This window comes from Gorilla gorilla, chromosome 11 (assembly GCF_029281585.2).
Source record: "Gorilla gorilla gorilla isolate KB3781 chromosome 11, NHGRI_mGorGor1-v2.1_pri, whole genome shotgun sequence".
In the NCBI taxonomy this organism is placed as follows: Eukaryota; Metazoa; Chordata; class Mammalia; order Primates; family Hominidae; genus Gorilla; species Gorilla gorilla.
In genome coordinates, this window is record NC_073235.2 from 121915558 (window position 1) to 121926444 (window position 10887).

General features: G+C 55.3%; 1 protein-coding gene across 9 annotated transcripts; it reads right to left on the bottom strand.

Annotated features, from left to right (window-relative positions):
• Window positions 1–30: 30 nt before the first annotated feature.
• Window positions 31–10880, bottom strand: ATG9A (autophagy related 9A). Of its 9 annotated transcripts, none has more exons than XM_031008899.3 (17): window positions 10178–10307; window positions 9653–9817; window positions 9077–9125; window positions 8563–8694; window positions 8411–8454; window positions 7516–7580; window positions 6053–6214; window positions 5713–5854; window positions 4748–5496; window positions 4511–4664; window positions 4227–4406; window positions 3293–3541; window positions 2921–3099; window positions 2699–2816; window positions 1731–1953; window positions 1398–1543; window positions 31–1103 (listed from the first exon to the last, which is right to left on the bottom strand). In XM_031008899.3, exons 4-17 carry the CDS (start codon window positions 8663–8665, stop codon window positions 1098–1100), a joined length of 2520 nt encoding a protein of 839 aa, XP_030864759.1. In that variant the 5' UTR covers window positions 8666–8694; window positions 9077–9125; window positions 9653–9817; window positions 10178–10307; the 3' UTR covers window positions 31–1097. The 9 variants fall into 9 exon arrangements, with proteins under 9 accessions (XP_030864759.1, XP_030864757.1, XP_030864755.1 ...); XM_031008897.2 differs by having other exon boundaries at window positions 9077–9128; XM_031008895.3 differs by lacking the exon at window positions 9653–9817 and having other exon boundaries at window positions 9077–9128; window positions 10178–10880.
• Window positions 10881–10887: the final 7 nt, after the last annotated feature.

Sequence of the window (10887 nt, forward strand, 5' to 3'; positions counted from 1 at the left end):
AGGATTCTAGCCGCGCGAGACAACAAGAAGTCTGGTCAAACTCCCTTTTTATTAAGGGTTATCAAGCTGTACACGGTCCCTACCCTGCTCCGCTCCGAGTTCGGGCAGCGCAATTCACCACTCTCCCAAAGCCAGACCACAGCTGGGTGAGGGGTGGGACAGAGAGTAGGAGCAGTCCCAGCATGCAGTGCAGCAGCCCAAAGCCTCGGGCGAGGCATCGCCCTTCATCCCCCTCCAGGGAACAGCGAGATGCGGGCCAGAGCTCTTTTGCTGGGACGTACACAGCCAAGGTCACCCTCCAGCCCGGTCTGTCCCATGTGCAGGTGATGGGGGGTACGATAAGCAGCAATGAGGGCCCAGGAAGACCTCAGTCTCCTGGGGGCCCATCCTAAAAGATGGAAAGGGCAGCAAAGTATTTCCATCCTGCTCCTACAATTTAGAAACCTTCTTTCTTAGTGTCAAAATATAGCGTTGAGGGGAGCTGGAAGCTAGGGTCTTCACCCTAACGCAAAGCAAAAGCCGAACGGAACGGGAGCAAGCGAACAGAACAGGAGCAAGCAGCACACACAGGCCAGTGATGTGCAAGAAGCAGAGAGAGGTGAGCCGGCTGCAGCAGTGGGCGACAACTGCGGGTGAGGTAAGGGCCACAGCCTGACCTGCTCATCTATTGAGGGGGCTAGGGAAGGTTGCAGGGGTTGAGGGTCCAGGCCCAACCTCCCCACTCCACAGTTGGCACAGGTTCTCCCTGCTTGGCAGCTTCTATCGTGGGCAGCCCTCTGGGGACTTGCAGGGGTAGGTGTAAAGGTGGCAGTACTGGGGCTGGGCTGGGGACCAGTTTCTAGCACCACACTCTGAGCCAAGGGGGTCCTGGGGATGAGGCTAGAGTCCCGTATGCCCTCGGTTCCTAGGCCCCAAATTCCTCTCCTGGGGCTGTGGCAAGCCCAGTGTTGGCACCTCCCTTGGCCAGGCACAGACACACAAACACCACACACGTGGGGCCAGGCAACACTCAGAGGAGCCGTCCCATGGCAGGCAGACGGGATGGCAGGTCAGCGGTGGCCTCCATCCTGGGCCATAGGAACCCTGCTCAGCCTTGTCTATACCTGTGGGGAGAAAGGGTTGGTAATGCAGATAGTCTTCAGCTTCTGGTTGATACCTGCTAGCCCCACAGAAACCTAGAGGTAAAGGGACAGGAAAGGTTGATTCCTGGGGAGGTAAGGTAAGGAAAAACCAAGCCCTGCAGAGCAGTTGAGAAAAGAAGGGGTAGTGTATTTTGGAAGGGAGGGTACAGTATCTCTGTGTGGGGGTGGGGCATATCTTCCTTCCCCTGAAAAGCTGTTACCTCACCCTGGAAGTTACTATTTCTGGCAGTTTTTCCTAGGCCCCGGGGCCCTTACCTTATGCACCTGAGGGGGTAGCTCATCCTCCGAGCCCTCTTCGGGCACAGGCTCAGGGTGCCTTGATGCCGACTGCCCATCTTCCGCCCACCCTCCAAGAGGCAGCCGAGAGAAATGAGAGGGAGCCCTGGGCACTGTGCCAGGATCTGAAGAGACAAGTAAGAGTAAGCATACTCATAGAAGGAACACAAGAATGAGGAACAGGGCTGGGGGGCTGCTTGGGGGGTGAGTCTTTGGGCCTGTTTTCTCAGACCTCTTTCCTCCCCTTGAGAGGCCCTGGAAGAACCACCCTTCCCTGCAGCCTCTGTTTCCTCCTATACCCCCACTGGATACCTGTGATGCCACCGTAGCGCCTCTGGAAGCCCCCATGCAGGGCGGTGGTCTCAGGAGCTCCAGGCCGGGGTGCTGCACAGGGATAGCTAGCAGAGCGAGGGATAGACTGGGGGGCCCGGGTGCCCTCTCCCCCTTCATCAGGGGCACTTTCTCCACTCTCATCACTCTCCCGGCGGTGCCATACATGCCGCTCAGGTTCAGCCTGGGCCTGCTGCTTGTGGAGCTGGAGAAATGGGGGGCTCGTTAGTGGGGGACAGACGGATGTCCATCTGAAACAGCTGCCCTCCAACCTGGTATCAGTCAGTTCCCGCTTTACCCCTTCCCTGAGAATCCTTGCCTCAGAGCACCTATTATGTTAATAGTGTGTAATATACCTCTGATCTTTACAGGTTACATTCACAGCAGATCCCCCGAAGAAGCCTGTGTTGTAATGGCCCTCATTTTACCTATTCATTTGATTCAGGAACAAACTGACTGACGGTCTAAGTGCCAGGCACTCTTAGGTGTGGGGAGATAGCAGTGAACAAAACAGACAGAAATGCCAGCCCTTGTGAGGCTTATATGCTGGTAGAGGAGACGTGGAATAAGCAAATAAATAAGGAAAAAACATGGTATGTCACATGGTGCTAAATGCTATGGAGAAAACTAAGACACAAAGATTCAGGAGGGTGGGCAAGGGAGCCTTTTACTGAGAATGATCAGAGAAAGTCTCAGGGAAACAGCAGCTGCAGAGACCTGAGAAGAAGAAAGAGGCCATCTGGATATCCCAGGGAAGTGGATTCTAGGCAGGGGAAGCTGTGAGTGTGTGAAGGCCCTGGATGAGAGCAGGCTTAGCTAAAAAGGATATTAAGAACGTAGATATGGGAGTGGAGGTGGCAGAACAAGTAAATGGCAGAGAAGGGTTTGGAACCCCGGTCTTGCTTCTCCGCATCTAAACCCTCTACTCTCTTTTTTAGCTGTGCACTCACCTGGTGCATATAGAGGGCATGCAGGCTCATCTCTGTGGACGCATATTCTGACAGCACCAGGCTCTGCAGCTGTCCTTCCCACACGCTGCTCCCGGAGCTGGCTGTTCTGGCATCCACCCTGTCTCTCCCAACAGAGACAGACAGCAGCTGTGAACTTCTCTGAGACCCACACAAGCTGCTGAGGGCTGCCATGCCCTCCCATCTTGGCCCCGATTTACTCACCCAGAGCCTGTCATGGTGCTGTGAGCCCGGCCTGTGGGCGCCTGCCCGGGTTGCAGCGGGGAGAAGGAGCGCAGGGCAGAGGCCACTTCAGCCCTGTGCCTGGAGCCCTGCAGGTCTCTGGGCAGTGGAGGGCCCCGGCAGGATGAGCCAGCTACCACATTTGCGATAAGGCTCAGGGGCTATGAACGAAATGGGTAGGTAGAATTCTTGAGGCAAGAGAAGGATCTCTGGGGTCCTCTAGTATTCTGTATCTCAGGCCCCAGTGGCACATACTGAAGAGACAGCAGGAAGCCTTCCACCCCATGCCCGGTCCTCAACTCCCAGCTCCTGAAGTCCACTCTGCCCATCATCTCCCAGTCCCCAGGAACACACCTCAGACTCAGATTGTAAGGACTGGATAGACGTAAAGAGGGCATTTTCAGGGAGCAGACCCCCTTGGGCAAGGCTAGCAGCTGCTCCATCCCGCTGAACCTGCTCCTTGAGGAAGCCTAGGAAGGCTGTGCTCTCACGTGGTGGCTGCCAGCCAGGGTTGGTGATGGCAAAGTGCATGAGTGACAACTCTGTCTTTCCATCCTCAGCTTGCTGGTACACTGAGGCCTCTGTCTGCCCAGCAGATAGCCACTGCACAAGGAAGAGCAGAGTAAGCAGGACTGTTCTCTTCCAGGAGCCTTCCTGCACCTTTCCTGTTAGCAGGGAGGCCTTACCCTTGGAGAACGAGACCACAGTATACTGTCAATCTTTCCCAGGGCACTGGTGCCCCCCCAGACCCAGGAGGGGCTGCATGCTGAGCCAGTTACTTGTGTTGTGCCTTTTTTTTTTCTTTTTTTTTTTGAGATGGAGTCTCGCTCTGTCGCCCAGGCTGGAGTGCAGTGGCGTGATCTCGGCTCACTGCAAGCTCCGCCTCCCAGGTTCACGCCATTCTCCTGCCTCAGCCTCCCGAGTAGCTGGGACTACAGACGCCCACTACCATGCCTGGCTAATTTTTTTGTATTTTTAGTAGAGAAGGGGTTTCACCGTGTTAGCCAGGATGGTCTCGATCTCCTGACCTCGTGATCCACCCGCCTTGGCCTCCCAAAGTGCTGGGATTACAGACGTGAGCCACCGCGCCTGGCTGTGTTGTGCCTTAAGGGAGCTTGGCCAAGGGTGCGAATTAGGGCTGAAATCCAGCCCAGGCTCCCAAGCAGTGTGCCCCTGGTATAGGACTGCCTTTGTGTGACTCAGGAGAGGTGTCTTTTTGCAGTTTTCCCAAAGACACTGTATGTTCCAGCATCATCCCAGGCCACCTGGCTCCCTCCTCTCCCAGTACCTGGGGATGACCATGCTGGCGAACATCCATCTGAGCAAAGGAGCAGGTATCTCCCACACCAACGACCTCCACGGTGAAGTTTCGGAAGAAGTCTATAATCTCCAGGGCCCGTGGGCGCAGGCAGAAGATGAGGATGAGGGGTGTGACAATGGGGCTCAGCAACTCTTCCAAAATGAACACCTAAAAGGGCGGGACCAAGGTCACAAGCAAGCAGGAGGGAGCCCAGCCCTCACCACCGAGCTACCAGCCAGTCTCCAGCAGGCCCTAACTCCAACTCCACTCACTGCCTTGTACTGGAAGAGCTGGGCAAACTCGTCCCGGGTCTGCGAGCGGTGGGCATTACCCTGCCAGTGGTCAGGCATGTAGTGGATGTGAGCGAGGATCACGCGGAGCAGCTGCTCAGGGCAGAACACCATGTGCTGGTCCGGGATAAAGGACCTAGTGGGATCAGGATCATGGTGAGATGTATGCCTTTCCCAGGAATGCTAGCCGGCTTGCTCCCGCCTGTGGCCCTGGCCCACCTGCACACGGTCACGGTGACCCCCAGGAGTGTGACGGTGGTCAGCACATGTTCCACAGCCAACACATCTTCGTCATAAATGGTGAGGGCAATAAGCACAGCCAGGATGGAGCCAGCGAAGAAGGCTCCATTCTTGGCCAGCAGTGTCAAAAGAGGTGACAAGAAGCAATTCATGTACTTGGAGGCAGGCTTGTAGCCACGGTTGAGGCGGGACTGCAGCTCGTGCTCCAGCTCGTTGAAGTGGCGGAGGTAGCAGCGGCCATAGAGTGACCAGCAGCGTGCTCCCAGGGCCCCCGGCTCCCGCTTCAGCACCTCAGCATAGCTGAAGAAGGCATAGAGGATTTGCCATATGAGGATGAGGGGGCACAGCAGGAAGTTAGCGATGCCAATCCACAGGATGCGGTTGCTGAGGCGCTGGGCCAGCTCTAGCCGTTGCCCCCCACGTTTGTACTCGGCCTTGAGGCTCCATTCATTGAGAAACAGAGAGCCAGGTCCCCAGAAGAGGATCAGCTCAAAGTTGTACTTGAGGCCACGGGTGAAGAAGACAGCTTCCCCGAGGCCAGGCAGGCGGAAGCGCAGAGGCAGGAGGGATTTGTTAACCAGTGCCACCATGTAGTTCTGGAAACGGAGGATGCGGTGGTAGATGTCCAGTTCTGTCAGCTCACGTTTGTGGATGCAGATCTGGTGCTCCTTCTGCGTCTGCACAATCCGGGCCTGCACTTCTTGCCACGTGCAATATGGAAGGGCAGACTGCGGGGTGGGGTGGGGAAGAGACAAGGTATGGAAGGTGGGGTTGTTGCCTCGACCCCTTTGCCCTATATTAGAAGTGAGGTTCAGGGGTTGTGAGCTTAAGAGACACTTCCTGACTCATCAATGACAGATAAGGATAACTGATGCCCAGGAATACACCCACACCTCCCAATACGTCTTAGACTATGGGCTAACTGCCCAACTTCCCAGTCTTACCATAGGGATGCGCAGAGCGTGCAGGTAGAAGGAGTGGATCTCCCAGTAGCAGCAAATGTTATAGATGAACTTGATAAGCCGGTGGATCCAGAAGACACCAGCAATGACCAGGATGGTGATAAGGGAGCCATTTTCCTGAATCCTGGTGGGGAAAAAGAAGGGGAGGAGAGGTGGCCCTGGAGGAAGAAGTCTTGGCAGAGATGCTGCTATCCTGAAGTATTTTTGCTAGACCAAGCCTGAGTCAGTTCTGGAGTATGAGTTGCTGCCTCAGACTCCACTCTATTACCCACCTGCTAGCAGAACTCAAGGCTATGGTGTCCTCTTGACTTGCAGCCCTTACCTGGCACTACAGACTTGAGCAGGCAAAAAGGCATCTGGCAGAGTGACCTTGACAGGTTCAGTAGGGTGAAGACTGTGGTTCACCATCTTGTTGGCAAATAGGATGTCATAGTCCACGCAGCTGACCAGGAAGGTAGTGAAGGCAACCACAAAGAGGAACTGCCTGGGGAGTTGGGAAGAAGGGGTGCAGTCTGAGAGCCAGAGAGGCTCCAGTGAAACCCAGTGGGAAGAGGAGAGTCTGGAGGTGGCAGAACAAGACTGGGAACTGGAAGGGCCTGGAGAACTCCCAGTGGGCCCTCTCTGCTCCTCAGCCCCACAGGACTGTCTCAGGCCCACTCTTTGCTCTTAGCCTCAGCTGCCACAGCTGCAGCCTACTTTCCTCACCTCATGGTAACCTCTGCCACCACTACTGGACTCTCGAAGGTTTCATCCTGTGGGTCTCTGATCTCCAGTCTCTGATTTCCTTTTGAGGTTGTAGTTAAAAGCCCTTGGGGGAGTTTTCTGATTGAGGGAGGGCTTCCTAACCCCTTCCCCTTCGGCAATGCTATATGGCTTCTCTCTCCCAGAAGGCTCTCTGCCTAGGAGCAGGCCATGGAACAGGCAAGGCAGAACAGAGGCTTTTCTCTGTGGCTGGCATCTCTGAGACCTCCTGACTGAACAATGTATGTTCCATTGGAGCGTTGAGATGATCAAGGTCAAGGCCTGCATTCTTTTTTTTTTTGAGAGAGTCTCACTCTGTCAGCCAGGCTGGAGTGCAGTGGCACAATCTCGGCTCACTGCAACCTCCACCTCCCAGGTTGAAGCGATTCTTGTGCCTCAGCCTCCCAAGTAGCTGGGATTACAGGCGTGTGCCACCACACCCAGCTAATTTTTGTATTTTTAGAGCCTCCTTAAGTGCTGGGATTACAGGTGTGAGCTGCCGTGCCCAACCAAGGCTTGGGTTCTTTTCATGGAAGAGATAAGGCTTGGAAAGCTTTTCTTGTAAGAAAGCTTGGCCGGGTGTGGTGGCTCATGCCTATAATCCCAGCACTTTGGGAGGTTGAGGCGGGCAGATAACCCGAGGTCAGGAGTTCGAGACCAGCCTGGCCAACTTGGTGAAATCCCATCTCTACTAAAAATACAAAAAAAATTAGCCGGGCATGGTGGCACATGCCTGTAGTCCCAGCTACTAAGGAGGCTGAGGCAGGAGAATCACTTGAACCTGGGAGGCAGAGGTTGCACCGAACCAAGATTGCACCACTGCACTCCTGCCTGGGCGACAGAGTGAGACTCACTCCATCTCAAAAAAAAAGAAAGGTGAAGCTGTAAGTTTTGGTGCCACACCCAGTCCCTGAACTACAAAGGTTTACAGAGTTTTAGCCTAGGACTGAGTTGTACTGGCAGGTTGGGCCAAGTGTGAGTGCAAGGAGAGGAAAGACTAAGATGTGTTCTTTCACCACATCATCTGTCCCTTCTTATACTTACATGAGCTCAAAGATCTCCCCGATGAGCATACATGTGAAGCCATTCTTCTGGTGCAGATTATAAACGTATAATTGTTAAGAAAAAGTAGTCAGTAAAGAAAGCAGGTAAGAGCACAGACTTTGGTGTCAACACACTCAAGCTTAAGTCCTGGCTCTGTGACTTTCTAGCTGTGTGACTAAGTTACTTAACCTCTCTAAACTTTTGTCCGTCCATGGTGGTACATTAGGAATAAATAACACTTGTCTCATAGGAGTATTAGGTCTGAGATAATGCATGTAAAGCATTTAACACAGAGCTGACACAGAATGAGTCAAAAGACGTTACTTATTACGATTATTTACATTCCATCAAAAAGGAGGCTCGGCTGGGTGTGGTGGCTCACGCCTGTAATCCTAACACTTTGGGAGGGCAAGGTGGGTGGATCACTTGAGGTCAGGAGTTCGAGACCAGCCTTGCCACATGGTGAAACCCTGTCTCTATGAAAAATACAAAAAATAGCTGGGCATCGTGGCAGGTGCCTGTAATCCCAGCTATGTGGGAGACTGAGGCAAGAGAATCTCTTGAACCCAGGAGGTGGAGGTTGCAGTGTGTTGAGATCGCCCCTGGACTCTAGCAGCAACAGAGACAGACTCCATCTCAAACAAAAAAAAAGGAGGCTCACCCTTAGAAAGGCTTCTACAAATTAACACCACAAAGTGGACACAGGCACACAGATCTTGGTAAATGTGGGCTATCATTACTTAACGATGATTTCACCAGCCTCTTTCAGCCTCAGGATGAGCTCCATTCCCGCTTCCAGGTATTAGAGTCAAACCTACCCCCACCTCCCACCAGAGACCCGGCTTAGAGAGACATTAAAGGTCCCAGAGCTCCAACTCAGAAACACAAAGGATATTCGAGAGAAGAAGAGGTCAAGGTTTTCAATATGGTGCCAAGGTGCTGTGGGATAGGAACAGAGATGTCAGAGCCCTGGGAGAACACAAGCCCCTTGCTCTCTCCATGTTCTTCCATCAACTCTCCCTATGGCTGTCATATCCAAGAACTCACACTTGCTCCCCTCGGCGACGTGCACCAACAGGTCCTCCTCCCCTGGGGGTGAATCACTATAGGAGGCCTCTAGGCGCTGGTATTCAGTGTCAAACTGCGCCATCACCACCGCCCCCTGTCCACCTTGACCACCTGCCAATAAGGAGGAAGAAGAGACCCTGATTCAGTTCCAGCTGCTGCACATGGGCTGCCCTGCCTACTGCCAAAAGGAGAAAGTACCCTTGGGCTTTGTCTCCACTACCAGCCTCCTTGGCTCAGAGGCAGAGGAGTAGTGACACAAGAAAGGCAGTAAGCTCAGGGCTGGGGGAGCCTTAACTCTGGCCAGTCTGGGTGTCTACTGCTGCCTTCCTGGCCCAAAGCCAGAATCTGTCCCTTTGTTGGGGGCTGTTTCATCTTCTATTTAACGGACAGAAGAGTCCCTCCCCCGCCCATCCAGGGAACCCTGGTCTCCCAAGAGACTAGCAGTTTGGAAGCACTTCGCAAACAAATGTTTGAGAAAAGCACATGGCCCTACCAGCTCCATGGACAGTATGTGCTCCTCTCCAGCCCTCGATGCTCTGCAGCTGCTGGAGGAGAAGATGTCAGGCCCCAGAGAGTGGGCAGTGGGGATAAAAAGGAACCCAACCCTCCCACCCATCCACACCCCACCAAGAGGAGGCCAAGCATGGGGCAGGAAGGCTGCAGTGGGGAAGAAGCACCCTTCCAGCCCAGGACTACGAGCACTTCCTCTGGCTGTGCTAAACAGGGCCACTCTTCCAACTCCAGGGTCTCAAGAAGTAACTTAGGGACCCCATGGAGAATGAGTGGGTACAGACCTGAGGCCAGGGGCGCCTCTGGACTATTTCTCCATTGCCCCACCTTAGCCTCAGAAATGACATACTTCTCAGGGTCCACAAAACCTCAAGAGTCTTTCCTGAAGAGGACCTTTCTGGTCAACCCCTTCTCTTACTTCCCTAGCACCAAAGATCCAGCCGGTGAGCAAACCTTCTGGATGGGAAACCTTGACTGGGTCAGTGTAGACCCCCGATCCTAGGTGAATTGGTGGGTTCCCTAGGTCCTGTAAGCCAGGCATGGTCGAGGTGGTACTCACCTGTCCGTGCAGCCCCTGGGGGCCGTGGATCTTGGCCCAGCCTGGCCCCGGTGGGATTCCCTGGGCTAGTGAGAGCCCTGCCCCTCAGGGAAGTCACCACTCACAGGGTCAGTGTGGACCAGGGCCCGTGGAGCCCCGGCCGGCTGGGCCTGGGCTCAGGGGTTCCTGCGGATGTTGCAGGGATCGAGTCAGCCTTACAGCTGATAGCCCGGGTGGGCTGGCTTGCCTCCCCACACCCAGCCGCGGCGACCGTGGACCGGAGTCCACCTCGCCCCAGGGTCGCCCGGCCCCAGGCCAAGGGCTGGCAGCTCCCAACAGCGGACAACCTCGCGCGCGGCCCCGGCGCCCGCGCGCGCCCCCGTCTGCGCGCGCCAGCAATCAAAACATTCCGGCTGCGCGCCCCCGCCCCGCCGGCGGCGCCCCTTCCTCCGTTACCCGCCGCGAGCTCACTTAGGGCTCCGCAGGCACCCCTGGGCAAGGCTAGACACGGGGCCTGGGATTCCAATAACCGGTCTCACGTCTTACCTCAGGAACAGCGACCCGGGTGATTCCAGAGGCTCCGCCGGCTCGGCTCGGCTCGGCTCGGCTCGGCTCGGCGCGACCCGCGGCGCTAGGCCGGGTGTCTGCCACTCACTGTCACCCGCAGCCAGGCTGGCCAATAAGCACGGGGGGCGGAGACACAACGGCCAATTCTCGGCTTCACGGACGGGACTAAAGACTCGAGGCGGGTCTTGGACAGTCAGCGGCCCAATAGTGTGCTCTACGTGGGGCGGGGCTCAGGTGCGGACGCCGCCGGTTGTCCTCTTCGCTGCTCCGTAGTGACGGGGATTGTTGTGTTGCAGAAATCCGGCAATCGACCTGAGGACTTGCGTGCCGCTCAGCTCCCGGGACGTTTGGTGCGTCTTCTAAGGGCGTGGGCGATTTTACGCGGGCCAGTCGTTGCTGGTCGCATGGGTAACGAAGAAAGTTCGGCTAGGCAAGCTCAGTGATTTTTAACTCTGTTGGACTCGATTTGGGAGCTGAATGCCCATTTCATTCTTTTGTGGGCTGAGACTGGGGGTTCGAGAAAGTGGACTGGGGCCAAGGTATTCATCTCACAGCTGGTAGCAGGATGAGAGACGAGAAGTCTTGCGGTGCAGGAGAAACCAAGTCAGGCAGGCAGGAGACGCAGCAGTAGGATCTCGTTTGCAGGAGCTCTGTTTCTTACACGCTTTCTACTCCAGGAGCTGCTGCTA

Excerpts from the sequence above, each read along its gene's own strand:
- ATG9A (XM_031008895.3), bottom strand. The coding sequence starts at position 8,665 with ATGGCGCAGTTTGACACTGAATACCAGCGCCTAGAGGCCTCCTATAGT. Across the intron at positions 4,407-4,510 it reads AGCTCTTCCAGTACAAGGCA|GTGTTCATTTTGGAAGAGTT; the intron begins GTGAGTGGAGTT and ends CCGCCCTTTTAG. Across the intron at positions 2,817-2,920 it reads AGCACCATGACAGGCTCTGG|GGTGGATGCCAGAACAGCCA; the intron begins GTGAGTAAATCG and ends TGGGAGAGACAG.